At 41.0% G+C, this 19,511-nt stretch overlaps 1 protein-coding gene across 12 annotated transcripts in view; it reads left to right on the top strand.

The window, feature by feature from the left end:
• Positions 1-19,511, top strand: part of LOC144503777 (serine/threonine-protein phosphatase 6 regulatory ankyrin repeat subunit C-like) — a 202,902-nt gene that overhangs the window by 112,989 nt on the left and 70,402 nt on the right. For 7 of the 12 annotated variants that reach the window (XM_078228637.1, XM_078228638.1, XM_078228629.1 and 4 more), the window contains exons 10-16: positions 107-221; positions 610-692; positions 1,417-1,534; positions 1,861-1,929; positions 2,298-2,438; positions 2,933-3,016; positions 11,946-12,057. In XM_078228637.1, the coding sequence (XP_078084763.1) occupies positions 107-221; positions 610-692; positions 1,417-1,534; positions 1,861-1,929; positions 2,298-2,438; positions 2,933-3,016; positions 11,946-12,057 (722 nt within the window). The remainder of the gene's footprint in view (positions 1-106; positions 222-609; positions 693-1,416; positions 1,535-1,860; positions 1,930-2,297; positions 2,439-2,932; positions 3,017-11,945; positions 12,058-19,511) is intronic. The other 5 variants (XM_078228639.1, XM_078228640.1, XM_078228634.1 and 2 more) reach the window with 1 other exon arrangement.

The raw sequence follows: 19,511 nt of genomic DNA, 5'->3' as shown, positions 1-19,511 counted from the left end.
ATGTAACCTGCATAATGGCACAGCATTAAAATAATTGGTGTACGTTATTTGTATAATCTGAAAATTACGCTTTTTAAAAAAAAAAAGTGTATTTTTATTCTTGAAGGTGGTGAGATAGACTGTGTTGATAAAGATGGCAATACCCCATTGCATGTGGCTGCCAGATATGGACATGAACTTCTGATTAATACCTTGATAACCAGTGGAGCTGAAACAGCAAGGTAAGTTTCCACATGAGCATGACCTTCTGAATGTCTGATTCCATGTCACTGCTTTAACATTTCAGTACTAGCAACTAATGTTTATTTTCCACTTATTAGTGTAGCCTGTAGGTTTGCTGCAGTATCAAACTGCAGTAAAGTGTGCCATTTCAGTTATAGAATCATAGAACCCCTACAGTGCAGAAGGAGGCCATTCGGCCCATAAAGCCTGCACCGACCACAATCGCACCCAGGCCCTATTTCCGTAACCCCACATATTTATCCTACTAATCCCCTGACACTAGGATCAATTTAGTATGGCCAATCAACCTAACCCGCACATCTTCGGAGTTAAACAAGTTGAAAACTAGTTACTTTATCTGACATACTTGTGATGCTTCTTTCTTAGGTGTGGAATCCATGGTATGTTTCCCTTGCATTTGGCAGCATTAAATGCACATGCAGACTGCTGCAGGAAGTTATTGTCATCAGGTAAGTATATTGAAAAAGAAATTGGACAATCTTAATTCTATCAACAGCCATACTTTTGTTCACTTGGCTTATAGTTGAATGACTTCCTGTACTCTGCTATTCTCTGTTATGAACATTTTGATTGCAATTTTGCAAAACACATGGCCTTCCTGAGTGGCTGTGTGTCAATAGTTTCAGTATCCTGTATTGTTTCAGAATCAACGGCTGATATGTTTATCTTGGCAAAAGTTGACACAGTGCTGAATAGAATTGTTAGCTATTGCCAATTTCCATATGATGCTTAAAAAGCAACTTCTGTGTCAATGAATAATTCTGTTAATTTTACCATTTCAAGTACACTAATAAACCTGCACATATTTCAGAAGTAATGTTTGCTGCTTTTCCATCCAAGCACAGTCAACAGGCAGGAAATCCAGCCCAAAATTTGATGTGATTAAAATGTTTGACCCCTTTACTCTGAGTCAGAAAAACTAATGGTGCACTCTTGCTTTAAAAAGTGTTGGTGTTCTCAGTAGATGTACCATGAAGAAGGTATTGAGTAAAAACTAATGGGATTTAATTGTATCCAAAATTACCAAATACTTTAACTTTAGTTGTTTCCTGTAGCAACTTAATTTTATTAGGTTTATGGACCTTTTAAAGGAAACCAGTTGTTTGGGCAGTGTTTGAACCTTTTCTGTGCTAATTGATTTCTGTCTTTGCAAAATTTCTTGTGGTCTACTAGGACAAAAATATAGCATAGTGTCATCATTTAGTAATGAACACGTGCTATCTGCAGGCTTTGAGATAGACACCCCTGACAATTTTGGAAGGACTTGTCTTCATGCTGCTGCTGCAGGAGGGTAAGTTCATTTTTGAACAAGCATGCATTTCTCAAATACAGTTTATTTTGTTTTACTCTGAGTTCTTTTATTTATTATTAATTTAACTCCTGAATTTAATACAATGTATTTTTTCATGGAACCTCTCAGATCTCTGACTTGAAAATCTGCAGTTATAGTGGATGATTTTAATATTTATGTGTTCCAGTAAAACATTTTGCAGCTCCATAAAATATTTTGTTCTCATAATCTTACTGGTTAGTTGAATTTAGTTTGGGTTTTGACCTAATTGAAAAGACATATTTGTAATGACTATTTCACTCTAATATATATGTTTTATTACACAGCAATGTTGATTGCATAAAACTACTACTGAGTAGTGGAGCGGATTTCAATAACAAGGACAAATGTGGGAGGTGTGTGGCTTGCTCTCAACTTTTGTATTCAATCCAGCAACATGGTTCATGTTAGATTGTGTTTCTGCTGTTTATTTTTACCTGTGTTTGTTTTCTCAACAGTTTAATCGTTTTGTATAGAGGTAATTTGAGGAATTGAATTTAAAATAAAGAATGCAGCGCATAAATATGTATTAATGATTTGTTAGCACAAATTAAATGACATAAAGTTAAGTTTGGATATTGTAATTCAAGTGTTTGATTTTCTTTCCAAAGTTCCTTAAACAACTAGATCACAGTATGTTTAAAAAAATAAAATACCTTTCTTGTGCTTTAGATATCACTGAAAATAATATAAAAATCCATCTCTATGGAATGTTGTTTTGCAGGACTCCATTGCACTATGCAGCTGCGAACTGTAATTACCAGTCTGTCATGACATTGGTGTCAACAGGGGCCAATATTAATGAAACCGATGAACGAGGCTGCACTGCCTTGCACTATGCTGCAGCATCTGATATGGACAGGAAGTAAGTACAGCAATTTATACATTGTCTAGAGTTATGAGCTGCAGCTCATAATGACTCCTGTACCAAAACATATGATCAAAGAAGTCTTTCAGTGCTTACTTAATACGCACTTGTCATGAATTGACTTTGAAGTAAGCCTATTTGATTTTTTTTTCACAGCTCCTTGGGCCCAGAAAAGCCCTTTGAATAGATTTTCAATATGAAATCAACTTTGACTATTGGGCGACTACAAAACTTATAAGATTACGTACAATTCAACCTGATAAAATTAGATATTGGATATTTTGTGATAATTATAGAATTCATTTGTGGATACAAAGTATTCTGGGAGAAGAGGAAGGAATTACAATTTTAAAAACATCTTAGAAATCCTCTCAAAATGTTTTTCTAATGATGGAGAGAATGGGTTTATAATGGATTTATTTTGAAATTATAGCTAACTAAATTAAACACCCTAAATTAAACACCCTGAATGTTTTGATTCTTTCACCAAGGAAAAAAAATATCTTGGGGAATTCAGATGCAAATATCGAAGAACTTGATAACACAAATGAGACGAAAGAGAAAGAGGCATCGTTGTAAGTTGAAATTTTCCAGACATAATGGTTGAACTAAAACTTCTGTGGTGGTGGTTTCTGCTACTGATTTGGGCTTCAACCCCGCAAGTTTCATTAACTTTGAGTGTAATTTTCTGTGAAGTGAGACTAAAATTGTTTGCTTTAAATGTCAGAAATGGGCGATTTTTTTAATATTTGGAGTGTTCTCTGTTATGATAACACATTGTGCTAATTGCTGAAATTTGTCTGAAATGGGTGCACTGCTGAATTGAACAGGTTTATAAGAAAGTTACAGTCTTCAATTTTTACAGATTTATCTTTTAACATTTTCTGTGGGTTTACCTTACACATATTCATGCATGTGGAGGCACAGACATGCCAAACAATGCTACTATAAAATTTAATTTTCCTGTTATTTTGGAATTGAATTCAGTGAAAGTAATGGGGTTCTTCTGGCACCTAGATGGTGGGAAATAAGGAAAGCAATGAAATCTAAAAATTAGGCCTATCATTAAGAGAAGAGATCATTTATGCGTAACTGCTTTTCAAAAAAATAATTAAAATCTTCAATTTAGTTGCTATCACTGACTTTTATTTCAGAGCTGTTTGTCTAAATGTAGCATGTGTGAGGAAGTTTACTTTTTTTTACATGATCTTGAGGTTACTTCAAGTCTTTAGCAAAGTTTTCCCCTCAGTGTTTAATTGGTGTATTTTGATAACAACAAAAAGTACAGTTTAAAGTACTGGAACTGCATTGATGTTCCGATCAATCTTTTTGCATGCTCTATCTGCATTACAGCAAACCTGGTAACATTTTCCTGCTGACTGCTGCCATCTGCACTTGTGTATAAACTGTTGAACAGCAATTTAATTCTTCCATAATATTTTTTGATTAACTTCAGTCCTGTTCCAATGTCTTGGTTCCCCACTAGCAACCCTGCTCCCTCTCCGCCAACTCCATTCCTCCTCTTGGTCACTGTCTGCCATTGAATCAGTTTGTTTGCAATCTTAGTGTCATGTTTGATTCCAAGATGTGCTTTTGACTGTCAATCTACTCACATTTCACCTCTGTAATATTAACCAACTTCAGCCCTACCTTCGCTCATCTGCTGCTGAATTCCTCATCCAAGCCTTTGTTAATTCCTACTTTACTATTTTAACACACTCGTGTCTCGCCTCCCACATTCTATTCTCTGTAAACTTGAGGTGATCCAAAACCGTTGCACATGTTCTAACTCTCATCAAATCCTGTTCACCCCTATCACCCTGTGCTTGCTGACCTATACTGGGAGCCAGTGGTTATAGGAAGGTTATTTGTAAGCAACTGGAGAGAGTTTCAAATATGTTAAGAGTATAGGGGCATAACTTGCATTTATGTGGCATCTTAAATGAAAAAATTCACAAGCATGTCTCAGATGAAAGCCTATGCCAGTCCAGGCAGGAATTGGAAGTTTAGAAGGAATAATGAAATCTTGGTTGAAGGATGGGGTGTGAGATGATTTTAAAGAAAAGGAAGGTTGAGAAGAAACTAGGTTGCTATAAGACCAGCTACCTATAGGAAAAAGGACTGAGAGGTGGAGGGAAGGATCCATATCAAACCAGAAGAACAAATTCATTTTGGTGAGGTGAGGGAGTGGGAGGAGGATGTCTGGCTGGAGATTTGAGGTTTGGGATAGGACAAGGCTATGAGACTAAAAGACAAATGTTAGCATTTTAAATCCCATGCCTTTGGAGATGGGGAGCTAACAAGGCTAGAGTGGTGGAAGAGCAGGACTTAATGTTGAACAGTACTTGTGTGGCATAGTTTTGGACATCGTGGGCAGAACTTCCAAAAAAATTCCAAGTGTTGAATTTGTGGGGAAACTGAAATAATTCATGTTGGTTTTTCAGTGGGAGTTCAGACTAGAATCTCCCACACTCTGTGCACTGCAGAGACCACAAGCATGAATCTGATTATAAATCAGATTCATGCTTGTGGTCAGATAAATTAACACCCAGGATGCTGAAACCAACGGGATTCTGCGCATGCGCAGTGGCCCTGAATTGTCAGCAGCTCGCCAGATGGGATTTCCCAGATGGGAAAATCGTGGCCTGTGTTTGTAAGAGGATGGGGAAGAGACGCCACTGAGGAGTTCATTGGAGTAGTTGGGTGTAGTGTTGACAAAAGAATATCAGGACGATTTCAACAAAATAAGGATTGAATCAATGTTTTGGAGTTAGAAATTTGACTTTGTGATGGAAGGGAGGTTCAATATGGAATTCTTTCTTACAAGGAGAACAATTTAATCTGAAATTTGCAGCAGAAATGTGGATGGAGTAAGACAGCATGTTTCAAATTCTTGGAACATCCCAAAGTTCTTTGCAGCCAGAGTTACTTTGGTAGCACGGTCACTGTTGTTTCCTTCTTATGATGTGGAGATGCCGGCGTTGGACTGGGGTAAACACAGTAAGAAGTTTAACAACACCAGGTTAAAGTCCAACAGGTTTATTTGGTAGTAAAAGCCACACAAGCTTTCGGAGCTCCAAGCCCCTTCTTCAGGTGAGTGGGAATTCTGTTCACAAACAGGCATATAAAGACACAAACTCAATTTACATGAATAATGGTTGGAATGCGAATACTTACAACTAATCAAGCCTTTAAGAAACAAAAGAACATGAGTGGAGAGAGCATCAAGACAGGCTAAAAAGATGTGTATTGTCTCCAGACAAGACAGCCAGTGAAACTCTGCAGGTCCAGGCAACTGTGGGGGTTACAAATAGTGTGACATGAACCCAATATCCCGGTTGAGGCCGTCCTCGTGTGTGCGGAACTTGGCTATCAGTTTCTGCTCAGCGACTCTGCGCCGTCTTGTGTCGCGAAGGCCGCCTTGGAGAACGCTTACCCGAATATCAGAGGCCGAATGCCCGTGACCGCTGAAGTGCTCCCCAACAGGAAGAGAACAGTCTTGCCTGGTGATTGTCGAGCGGTGTTCATTCATCCGTTGTCGCAGCGTCTGCATAGTTTCCCCAATGTATCATGCCTCGGGACATTCCAGTTGTTCCTCGGAAGGCAGTTGTGGTTTTGGTCTTGTGTTGGCTGCAGCTCACTGAGTTAGGGAGCAAGAAGAAATTAATGTTAGTCAGGCCTGCACCATAAGCAGTCAAAATACTAACTTCATTGTTCACTACATGGAATGCAGATGGGGGTTTGAGCTCAGTTTGGAATTCATGAGGGAGAAACAAGCTGGAAGACTTGCCTAGCTTGAAACTAGAGAAAGAAATCCACAATGATCTTCATAGTGAATGGCAGTTAGCCATATGACAGAAATCAGTAAGCTTGAATGGTTAGCTTGGAAAAGGCTGTACAGAAATTGAGAGACCAAGCTGGGAAAAGGCTGTTTAAGTATGTCCAAAGCCATGACAAAGAGCTGAAGAACCAACAGTAATGAGGTTTTAAAGAAATGTTAGAGGGTCACTTAGCCAAAAACTAATGGAAGGTTCCCCACAAATCTTGTACCTTGGGGTATAGCTGGAACACAGAAAAAAATCAGTGAATTCCAGGGGACAGTGGCATACTTTTGAGTTAGACCCAGAAGCAAATTAACCTTCCAGATTCTTAAATCTTTATAAATTATTAAACAATTATACACCTCTATTAGGTCACCCCTCATCCTCCGTCTTTCCAGTGAGAACAACCCCAGTTTACCCAATCTCTCCTCATAACTAAACCCTTCCATACCAGGCAACATCCTGGTAAATCTCCTCTGCACTCTCTCTAAAGCTTCCACGTCCTTCTGGTAGTGTGGCGACCAGAACTGGGCTGCAGTTCCAAATGCGGCCGAACCAACATTCTATACAACTGCAACATCAGACCCCAACTTTTATACTCTATGCCCCGTCCTATAAAGGCAAGCATGCCATATGTCTTATTCACTACCTTCTCCACCTGTGACGTCACCTTCAAGGATCTGTGGACTTGCACACCCAGATCCCTCTGCGTATCTACACCCTTTATGGTTCTGCCACTTATCGTATAGCTCCCCCCTACGTTAGTTCTACCAAAATGCATCACTTCGCATTTATCTGGATTGAACTCCATCTGCCATTTATTTGCCCAAATTTCCAGCCTATCTATATCCTTCTGTAGCCTCTGACAATGTTCCTCACTATCTGCAAGTCCAGCCATTTTCGTGTCGTCCGCAAACTTACTGATCACCCCAGTTACACCTTCTTCCAGATCGTTTATATAAATCACAAACAGCAGAGGTCCCAATACAGAGCCCTGCGGAACACCACTAGTCACAGGCATCCAGCCGGAAAAAGACCCTTCCACTACCACCCTCTGTCTTCTGTGACCAAGCCAGTTCTCCACCCATCTAGCCACCTCCCCCTTTATCCCATGAGATCCAACCTTTTGCGCCAACCTACCATGAGGGACTTTGTCAAACGCTTTACTAAAGTCCATATAGACGACATCCATGGCCCTTCCCTCGTCAACCATTCTAGTCACTTCTTCAAAAAACTCCATCAGGTCAGTGAGGCATGACCTCCCTCTAACAAAACCATGCTGACTATTGTTAATGAGTATATTCCTTTTTAAATGCGCATACATCCTATCTCTAAGAATCCACTCCAACAATTTCCCTACCACGGACGTCAAGCTCACCGGCCTATAATTTCCAGGGTTATCCTTCCTACCCTTCTTAAATAACGGGACCACATTAGCTATCCTCCAATCCTCTGGGACCTCACCTGTGTCCAGTGACGAGACAAAGATTTGCATCAGAGGCCCAGCGATTTCATCTCTCGTCTCCCTGAGCAGCCTTGGATAGATTCCATCAGGCCCTGGGGATTTGTCAGCCTTTATATTCCCTAAAAAAACCTAACACTTCCTCCCTTGTAATGGAGATTTTCGCTAACGGGTCAACACTCCCCTCCGAGACACTCCCAGTCAACACATCCCTCTCCTTTGTGAATACCGACGCAAAGTATTCATTTAGGATCTCCCCTACTTCTTTGGACTCTAAGCATAATTCCCCACTTTTGTCCCTGAGAGGTCCTTGCTTTGTTTAATTTCTTTGTATACAGTAAAGTTTGTTTTTTTAATCATGAAATATTGTGGTACATGGTTCTTTCAGTTAATTTCTGGGTTTTCATATTTTTCTTTAAATGTTAAAGGTCCCTATCAGGATCATAACAAAACAAACAATTTGCAAACTAAATTCTTCTTGGGTTTGGGTCCACTGCATTTTACTATATAAAAAACCACTTAAACTAGAGGAGGCCACAAGGATGGCTAATTTTGGAAATGGAGAAACCACATGTGTGTAGTAAAATGTGCTCTTCTCGTGTTGGAGGTAAGATGTGTGGGAAAATCGTGTTCAAAGAGCCTTCTTGGTCATTTGGTATTTGCATGGAAATACATGTTAATAGCATCGATTACAAAATGTACAAGTGTTGAAGCACCCAGGACTGACAACCCTTACCATTGCTACAGGTCAAAGGGACCATTACCCACTTCAAAGGTGGACAGCAATCCTATAGGGCATACCACATCTGAGCAAGTATTAAATGAGATGCATCTGATTTGACAAAATCCCAACCTATGTTGACCATTTTTCAAGTTAGCCATTCCAATTGATTCTTGAGTGATTTTTTTTTTCCCCTTCCACTGTCCTCTAATGAAGATAACAACCAAGCTAAACTCAAGACACTACTTCACATTACTTGGCCACATCCACCATGAGGCTTTGAATAATTGTTGGCAACTTGCTGCAAGGGAAATATTAACCAGGCCCTGCTTATGATCTAACGCGTTTTTTCATTTAAACATAGAAAATAGAAGCAGGAGTAGACCATTCAGCTCTTCAAGCCCACTCCACCATTCATTTTGATCCTGGCTGATCCATCAAATTCAATATCCTGATCCCGCCTTCCTTCGCCCCCATATTCCTTGATCCCTTTAGCCCCAAGTGCTATATCTAATTACTTCTTGAAATCACACCATGTTTTGGCTTCAGCTACTTTCTGTGTTAGTGAATTCCATAGATTCACCACTCTGAGTGAAGAAATTTCTGCTGGCCTCAGTCCCAAAAGGTTTACATTATCCTCAAACTATGACCCTGAGTCTGGACTCCCCCACCATCAGGAACATTCTTTCTGAATTACCCTGTCTAATCCTGTTCGAATTTTATAAGTTTCTATGAGATCCCCCTCACTCTTTTAAACGCCAATGAATAATACCAACTAAGTGTCTCTTCAAATGACAGACCTGCCATCCCAGGAATCATCCTCGTGAGCCTTTGCTGTACTCCCTCTATAGCCGGGACATCCTTCCTCCGATAAGGACACCAAAACTGCATGTTATACTCCAGGTGCTGCCTCACCAATGCCCTATACAATTGCAGTAAAACATCCCTATTCCCATACTCAAATCCTCATGCGATGAAGGTCAACATACCATTTGCCTTTACTGCCTGCTGTACCTGCACACGTACTTTTAGCGACTAATGCACAACGACACCAAGGTCTCGCTGAGTATCCTCTCTCTCAATTTACACTCTATTTCAAATAATAATCTGCTATCCTATTTTCATGGCACCTTCACAAATATAATCCACATAATATGACTGTCTAATCTGCCTTTTCCAAATGCTTTTGGTATGTCTTTCTGAAAGCCCATATTTTTAACAAATATTAGGTTTATACAGTTTATTGAGGTCTGTTGGTACAAACTGTTGCCATTGAATTTATATTAACTGTTCATATTTATGCAGTTGTAAAATCTATTTCACCTTATAGCTTTTAGCTTGTTATCTTATCGCATGTACAATGAATTATATGTGTGACACTAATTTTATTGGGAGAACTATTATTAGTAACAATATCAAAGGTGTTTAACATTTTCTCATAAATTCTGAAATTTGAGTTGGTTATAGTGGTGCAAAATGTCGAAGTGTTAAAATGCTCCACTACCAAGTATCAATGGGTGTTGATTCTCCACCTCAGCGGTTCTGAACTGTTGATGTGGTTGGAACACGCAATATGCCTGTATGAGTTCTTGAGGTGAGATGCTTTCTGCAGAGGATCAAGGTGAAGTCAACTCAGCATTCTATTGGCTGGTGTAAGCTTATTGCTTGATGGCTCTCCTTTGACAATTATAGTTATTTTCTATAGTGGTGAGGAGGAGAAATGGATAAGAAATTAATTGATTTATAGTGGTGGCCAAGTTTGTAATATTGAATAAGAAAAAGGTGAGTTCCTTATTATCCTGCAGCTTTTATCCTTACTGCCCTTAATAAATATTCAGTTCATAAAATATTTAATATATTTAAGAAATATACAAGGTGGAATTTTCTCATTCTTTGGTAGAGTAGTGCAGCAGGTGGGAAGAAGGGGGTAGAAGCTGCTGGCTCCAAGAGTGCTTCCTCTGCTGTTTCAAAGTTTTTTTCAAAGTTTTATTTATTAGTGTCACAAGTAGGCTTGCATTAACACTGCAATGAAGTTACTGTGAAAATCTCCTAGTCGCCGCACTCCGGCGCCTGTCCGGGTACATCGAGGGAGAATTTAGCATGGAGAATTCACCTAACCAGCACGTCCTTTGGACTGTGGGAGGAAACCGGAGCACCCGGAGGAAACCCACGCAGACACGGGGACAATATGCAGACTTTCCACAGACAGTGACCCAAGCCGGGGATCAAACCCGGGTCCCTGGCGCTGTGAGGCAACAGTGCTAACCACTGTGCCACCAAGCTGCCCATTGTGAGCCTCGGTGAAAAAAAAGTAAGGGGTGGTACCATAATGGCGCGGAGGGCTTTCATTGAGCCTGCCTGCCAGCATCTTAGGTATTTAAAATATCAGGATGCCTGGGCATGGCCCTCTTTCCCCCTGGGAGTTGTAATCACCTGTGTGTCTCCAGTGGGTTCTGCTTGCCAGGTGCACGTCATGAGGGACCTGGTGTGATTCACGTTGGCATGGCATCACACTGACGTGAATGGGCCATTTAATGTGGGGCACTATCAGGCATAAAGATCTGATAATATTTAAATGTATTGAAATGGGGATCCCATACTTATTACGTCATTGGTGGGGACAATTGATCAGGGAAATCTTGCTGGCACAAAATCCATTTTGGGACTCCTATGGGGTTTATTGCCCCTACCATTGTTCCATTGTCCCCAGAAAATAAGGTTGAAAAATCACCCCATAGTTAAACCTTTAATTTTGAATTAAAATGTTCCGCAGGTTAGCATTATCTGACCACAGCCAAAACCTTCATTGTTAATTAGATTGCACTGTCTTGAAATGATCATGTTTTTTTAAAAAATGAAGCAGAAAAAACACATGTTTTGTGGAGTTGATGTATCTCTTTAAAATTTTTACTCCATTCTCAAAGTTACAAAGCCAATGTGCAGAGTGGATCACACAGACCCAAATCCATCTCCTTGCTTGCTCCAAAAGCCAAATTCAAATTGAATCCAATTCATGGTCTCCATGAGACACAAACAAGATCCAAGCTGACAGGATAAGGCATTGCATCCCATCTTGGGCTTGATCCGACAATGCCTGGTCTTAGCCAGAAGGAGTTGATGTATCATTTTGTATTGACACATTTGGTAATGTCAGTACAGCTGTGACTCCCTAGGTTTAGCTGAGTCCAGGATATCCAGATAAACTGACTGCGGCAACACTGCCCTGTGTGGCATGTTGAGAAGGTCCCTGAGCACATGGAACAACGGGTCAGGTGGATTGGCTCACCAAATTTTTGGCAATGTGACCAGCTCCTCAAAAATGTATTTAATTTGAAGGCAGCTGAATATGTTATGTTGGAGGAGGTGAATGTGTCTAGCGATTGGAAGATTAATACCGAGCAGGAATGATGCTGTGAGGTGGTGGTTAGAGAAGAGAGAACATAGGAGAAGGACGAATACAACACTGCTTAATTTGTTTTCTTTTGCGAAATGTATTCCAGCTGTTTGCAATATTTGCTTCACAATGATGCCAATCCAGCAATACGAGACAAGCAGGGTTACAATGCCGTTCACTATGCTGCTGCATATGGGCATAAACAATGTCTGGAACTGGTAAGCAATTTTATTTATATTCCATGTAGTTTCTTCATTAATAGAAAAAAGCTTTCAAATATTGATTGAAAGCTATAAATGTTATTTAGCTAGAGTTAGTGTTGATTACTTTACTAAGTTGAAGTGAACAATATATTTGTGACTGCAATTAAATGTTTATGATGTTTGAGGGCATATGTACAAAACCTTTTCAATTGATTGTAGTAACAAATAGCAACATAAGTTTTGTTTTAAATTGCTATTATCAAAAGCAACCTATTCATATAAATTATATGCACTATAATGCTTGATTTCTTTGGGTTGAGACTATCTACTGCAGTTTTTATTTTTTCCCCCCAATCAACTCAATTGTCCTTGAACTGGCCTTAATCCAGTTCCGATATTAATTCGGACTTAAACCACTAGTCTAAAAATGGCAACAACATCCAAAGGAGCTCATCATTGACAGTCTTCCATGTGTGTTAACAGTTTGCTCAGTACAATGGAATATATCTGTTGTTAACTTTTATTTTTCATGTGCAAGTAAGTGCCTTCTGGCAACGAATTGCTGATTATTCTCATTCATTTCATAGAAACATAAAAACTAGAAGCAGGAGTAGGCCTTTGAGCCTGCTCCGCCATTCATTTTGATCATGACTGTTTATCGAGTTCAATATCCTGATTTCTCTCCCCCCCCGCGCCCTTCCTCCCATATCCCTTGATCCCTTTAGCCACTAGAACTATATATAATTTCTTGAAATCAGACAACGTTTTGGCCTCAACTACATTCTGTGGCAATGAATTCCATACATTCTGGATGAAGAAATTTCTCCTCTCCTCAGTTCTAAAAGGTTTATGCCTTATCCTCAAACTATGACCCTGGTTCTGGACTCCCAAACCATTGGGAACATTCTTTTTTAATCTACCCTGTTAGTGTCATAGAATCATAGAGTCCCTGCAGTGCAGAAGGAGGCCATTCGGCCCATCGAGTCTGCACCAATCACAATCCCACCCAGGCCCTATTCCCGCAACCCCACATATTTAACCTGCTAATCCCCTGACACTAGAGTCAATTTGGCATGGCCAATCAACCTAACCCACACATCTTTGGACTGCAGGAGGAAATTGGAGCACCTGAAGGAAACCCACTCCGAAATGGTGAGAATGTGCAAACTACACACACAGTGACCTAAGCTGGGAATTGAACCCGGTCCCTGGAGCTGTGAGGCAGAAGTGCTAACCACTGTGCCACCATGCCGCCGAACCACTGTGCCACCTAGAGACCCCTCTCACTCTTCTTAACTCCAGTGAATATAATCCTAACCAACTTAGTCTCTCCTCATCTGACAGATCTGCCATCCTAGAAGGATGGCACGAGGACTCCACAGTCTCGTTGAGTATCCACCCCTCTCAATTTACACCCATTCGAGTAATAATCTGTCTTCCTATTATGGCTACCAAAGTGGATAACCTCACATTTATCCACATTATACTGCAGATGCCCACACACTCAGCCTGTCCAAATCACACTGAAGCATTTCTGCATCCTCCTCACAGCTCACCCTCCCACCCAACTTTGTATCACCTGCAAATTTGGAGATAATACATTCCATTCCCTCATCCAAATCATTAATATATAATGTAAACAGTTGGAGTTCTAGCACAGATCCCTGCGGAACCCCACTAATCACTGAATGCCAATCAGACAATATCATTTTACAAATGACTTTTGGAATGTACTGTCTTCCTTTGAACGAGTGATTGTAGAATGTTTTTGATTCTTTAAATTCTCTTATTGAGTGAAGCATCTGAGCAAATGTACTCAAGTCACATTTTCAAATGTTAAAAAATACATAAGGAGTGTCTTCATTTGATCTTCCTGCATGTCATAGAAATTAGCTTGTGAGGGAATCTCTCAAATTTTGAAACAGTGTTACTTATTTTAAGCTGGTTTAGACTGGTTTAAGTGTCTTCAACTTGCACCAATAGGTGGATTAGTAGACTTAACCATTTTTCTGGACTCTTGCTATCTCCTGCCTTGCTTTCTTTTGAGAAAGAATAACAGAGACCGACAAAATTGGATAAATAAAGATATACAGATTTTGAGAGGGTAGGCTGAAAGGTGTTATATGTAAAATATTAGCTCTTTCAAGTGAAAGTTTTGAAATCTTAATCATTTCGTATTGATCTTCATGCCACATACCTCAGTTACAAAACTACAGAACTAAAACTCAATGGAGATCCAGTCAGATGCTGATTGGAAATGCTGAACTGTTTTTTAAAAAAAAATTGGAGTGATAAAAGTCCAAGATTTCCTTCTTGTGAATGCAGTTTTTTGATTTGGAGCCCACTGCAGTTGAATTTAAAAAGAAGTAAAGGAACTAATTCAATACAATTTAAATGTATGAAGTCATTTGACATTCTGTGATTGAGAAACCCAAATGTGGAAGTATGTATGGAAAGCATTCTATTGGAATTCCTGCACTGCTGACAGCTGAAAAACAGATGTTAATATCAGGGATATATTGGCAATTAATGCGTGGTTATAAAAAACTCAGTATCAGGATGTACAGCATTACTTGCCAAGAATGCATGAAGATCAATATGAAATAGCTGTGTATTGCATTGAACTGTTTCAAAGAAATCGCTGAACATTTGCACTATTAAATTTTCATAATGTTACATTATATCAACTTTACCATAAAGATGTCTGCCATGTATCTTTTGGGTTTTGTAGTTGTTAACTATCCCTTGTAAACATTATACTGATTTGGTTCTTTGGTATCAATGATGTCTTTCCAAAAGTCTCTCCCTCTGACCAAACTTAAGAACATAAGAAGTAGAGCCAGGAGTAGACCAAATGGCCCCTGAGACGGATGGCTGATCAATTCCACTTTTCCACTTGCTCCTGATACCATTTGATTCCCTGAGAGATCCAAAATCTGACCATTTTAGCTTTGAATATACTCAATGATGGATCATCCACAATCCATTGGGGTAAAGAATTCCAAAGCACCACAACTCTCTGACTGAAGAAATTTCTTCTTGTGTTAGTCTTAAAATGATCAGCCCCTTATTCTGCGGCTGTGTCTCCAATTTCTAAATTCCCAGCCAGGGAAGCACCCTCTGTGTTTACCCCCATCACGTCCTTTTGGAATCCTAAACTTTATGATTAACAAAAATTCATGAAGTTTAACTTCAACTTATATAATTATAGGAATCCATTTGGCAAAGGGAGGAGAGAAGACAGAAATGTGGCTAGATCAGTTGGTTTTGTATTCATTTATTTGCAAACAATAAAAGCTGGTCATCACAACAAGATAAAATAAAACACTTGCATTACGGTTAAATTGAATTGTATTTAATTAGCCATTTGTAAAACAGCATTAACTTGTATTTAAATTGTTATCTTAACATAATATAAAGTGTCAACGTGCTTAACAGGAGTGTTATGAACAAAATTAAGACAATGAACCACATAAGATGTGAGGGCAAGTGATGAAAAGCTTGGTCAAAATTGTAGATTTTAAGGAGCACCTTTAAAGCGGAAAAGAAAAATAGGTGGTGAGGGTCAGGGAGAAAATTGCAGAGCTTGGAGCCTTAACAGTACATATTATTAACATCAGGAATGTTCAAGCGGTCAGGATTAAAAGAGGGCAGGTCATAGAATTCCTGCAGTGCAGAAGGAAGTCATTTGGTCGATCAATTCTGCACCGACACTCTTGACAGAATATCTTATCAAGATCTTCTTTCCCATTCTATCCCGTAAGCCCACAGTCACATGGCTAACCCATCTAACCTACACATCTGTGGACACTAAGGGCCCGGTTTTATCATCAAGTTGTGCCCGTTTTCGGGCGCGAAAACTTGGTAAAGGCGGGCGTGAGGTGAGTAGTGCGATCCGCGCCGGTTCCCCCTTTATCAAGGCCTGAAACTGGTCGCAATCGGGACCGCGCCTGAAATGGACACAACAGCCATTTAGATGCATTTGCATGCATTTAAATTGACTTAATGGGCTGCACGCCCAACGTTACCAGCACTTCCCCCTTTACCACCGTGTTTGCCCATTCAGAATCGGCGCGAAACAGGCACGCTCCACAAAAGTTTGATTTGGGCACTCCAGTTAGTGAGGAGTAAGTGCCGAGCATCCGACGGCTCTCTGCTTGATATTGGTGGGGGGGGGGGGGGGGGGGGGGGGGTGTCCGCTGCCACTCTGCCTGAGATAAGTGAGGGGGGAGGGGCCCACGATTGGTCTGGGTGGCAGAGGGGGTGGGGCAATAAGGGGGTCAGTAATGCTGTTAGGGTGGGCCAATGGGGGTCAGGGGGAGCGATGTGACAGGGGAGTCACATTATATCTATCTTTTTTCTGTGCGTGCGCAGTTGGAAGCACTGATCACAGCTGCAGGATTTCGGGCACGTTAAGCCCCGCCCACAGGCTTCTGCAGCACGATTTGGAATTGCTGATATTTTTTCAGGCAGACTGCGTTTGGGGGCACCTGAGAACGGGTCTAAAAGTCGGATCTGAAACACTCCCAGTTTCAAGTCTGCCCAGCACTTAGAATCAAAATGGTAAAATAGGGTCCAAGGGTCAACTTAGCATGGCCAGTCCACCTAACCTGCAGTTCTCTGGACTGTGGGAGGAATCTCGAGTACCTGGAGGAAGCCCACACAGTCACAAGGGAAAGGGCAAACTCCACAAAGACAGTCACCCAAGGTCAGAAGGTCAGAATCAAACCCTGACTCCTGGCACTGTGAGGCATCAATGGTAACCACTGTGCCACCTGCATAGAATCATAGAAACCCTACAGTGTAGAAAGAGGCCATTCGGCCCATCGAGTCTACACCGACCACAATCCCACCCAGGCCCTACCCCCATATCCCTCCATATTTACCCGCTAATCCCTCTAACCTATCCATCTCAAGACACTAAGGGGCAATTTTAGCATGGCCAATCAACCTAACCTGCACATCTTTGGACTGTGGGAGGAAACCAGAGCACCTGGAGGAAACCCACGCAGACACGAGGAGAATGTGCAAACTCCACACAGACAGTGACCCAAGCTGGGAATCGAACCCAGGTCCCTGGAGCTGTGAAGCAGCAGTGCTAACCACTGTGCTACCGTGCTGCCCCAACCACTGTGCTACCATGCCGCCCTTTAGGATGTGGTGTTTGCCAAACATCCCAATACCCAATCTTCCTCACATTTAGATGCTAATGCCGTTGCCTGTTGAATATGAGGATATGGTCATGGGAAGTTTATCCATCAAAGGATTAAGGTGACAGTTGAAGTCCCCACCTATGAAAGAATTGTTAATGCTAATTCAGCAAAATCCATAAAAACTTTAGTAACAAAATCGGGCCACATTTTTTTGCGGGGGGGGGGGGGGGGCGCGCGGCGGGGTGGTAATAGACATTCATTATCAAAACACTTTCCCTGTGCAGCAGCCCCTTAACTATCACATACCTTCTCCCCCTTTCACACAGTTCTCCAGTCTAAAAGGCATGTTCTTATTAACTAAAATCTCAACCCCTCGGCTACTCGTCAAGAAATCATCTGCCCCACCCTGCCCCGCTTCAATTTCAGGTCTTCTCTGTCATCTAAGTGAGTTTCCTGCAGCAAAACTATGGCAGCTTTCTCATTTATAAGTAAAGACAAAGGGCCGGAATCTCCAACCTTGCCCGTGGCTGGGATTCTCCAGTCCCACTGCAGTGAACAGATATTTGGCTCAGTGCCAAACTTTCTGTTCTCGCTGGCAGCAGCGGTGGGATGTGAATGGCCAGAGAATTCCAGCCAAAATCCTTTTTCTTCTACTGGGATGGTGTGGAGAGAAATTTGTTGGATGTATTCAGGAAGAATTTTTCATTCACTATGTGGATAGTCCGACTAGAGAGGGAGCAAAGCTTGACCTCTTGGGAAATAAGGAAGGACAGGTGACAGAAGTGTTATTGAGGGATCACTTTGGGACCAGTGACCATAATTCCATTAGTTTTAAGATAGCTAAAGGGTGTCTGGTAAGTGGAAGACTTTCAAAAGTGTGTTAACCAGGGTAAGCACATTCCTCTGAGGCCCTGGTCAAGAAGAAGAAGGAGGCACATGACATGCATAGGCAGCTGGGATCAAGTGGATCTCTTGAAGAATATAGAGGGTGTAGAAGTAGAGTTAAGAGAAAAATCTGGAGGGCAAAAAGGGGACACGAGATTGCTTTGACAGATGAGGCAAAGGAGAATCCAAAGAGATTTTACAAATACATAAAGGGCAAAAGAGTAACGAGGGAAAGAGTAGGGCCTCTAAAGTAAGGATCAACAAGGTCATCTATGTGCGGATCCACAAGAGATGGGTGAGATCCTAAATGAATATTTCTCATCAGAATTTACTGTTGAGAAAGGCATGGATGTTAGGGAACTTGGGGAAATAAATAGTGATGTCTTGAGGAGTGTACATATAACGGAGAAGGAGGCGCTGGAAGTTTAAAGTGCATCAAGGTAGATAAATCCCCAGGACTTGATGAAGTGTATCCCAGGTCGTTGTGGGAGGCTAGGGAGGAAATTGCGGGTCCCCTAGGAGAGATATTTGAATCATCGACAGCCACAGGTGAGGTGCCTGAAGATTGGAGGGTGGCAAATGTCATGCCTTTGTTTAAGAAGGGCTGCAGGGAAAAGCCTGGGAACAACAGGCCAGTGAGTGGTAAGTTGTTAGAAGGTATTCTGAGAGACAGGATCTACAGGCATTTAGAGACGCAAGGATTGTTTAGAGACAATCAGCATGGCTTTGTGAGTGGAAAATCATGTCTCACAAATTTGATTGAGTTTTTTGAAGGGGTAACCAAGAAGGTAGATGAGGGCAGTGCAGTTGATGTTGTCTACGTGGATTTTAGCAAGGCTTCTGACAAGGTACCGCATGGTAGGTTGTTGCATAAGATTAAATCTCTCAGGATTCAGGGTGAAGTAACCTAATGGAAACAAAATTGGCTTGTTGACAGAAGACAGAGGGTGGTTGTACAGGGTTGTTTTTCAAACTGGAGGCCTGTGACCAGTGGTGTGCCTCAGGATTCAGTGTTGGGTCCACTGTTATTTGACATTTATATTAATGATTTGGATGAGAATTTAGGAGGCATGATTAGTAAGTTTGCAGATGACACCAAGATTGGTGGCACAGTGGACAGTGAGGAAGGTTATCTCGGATTGCAACAGGATCTTGATCAATTGGGCTAATGGGCTGACGAATGGCAGATGGAGTTTAATTTAGATAAATGCGAGGTGATACATTTTGGTAGATCGAACCAAGGCAGGACTTACTCAGTTAATGGTAGGGTGTTGGGAAGAGTTATAGAACAAAGAGATCAAGGGGTACATGTTCATAGCTCCTTGAAAGTGGAATCACAGGTGAACAGAGTGGTGAAGAAGGCATTCAGCATGCTTTGTTTCATCGATCAGAACATTGAATACAGGAGTTGAGACATTCTGTTGAAGTTGT

This window comes from Mustelus asterias, chromosome 14, assembly GCF_964213995.1.
Source record: "Mustelus asterias chromosome 14, sMusAst1.hap1.1, whole genome shotgun sequence".
NCBI classification, from domain to species: Eukaryota; Metazoa; Chordata; class Chondrichthyes; order Carcharhiniformes; family Triakidae; genus Mustelus; species Mustelus asterias.
This window is presented reverse-complemented; position numbering and strand designations above follow the sequence as displayed.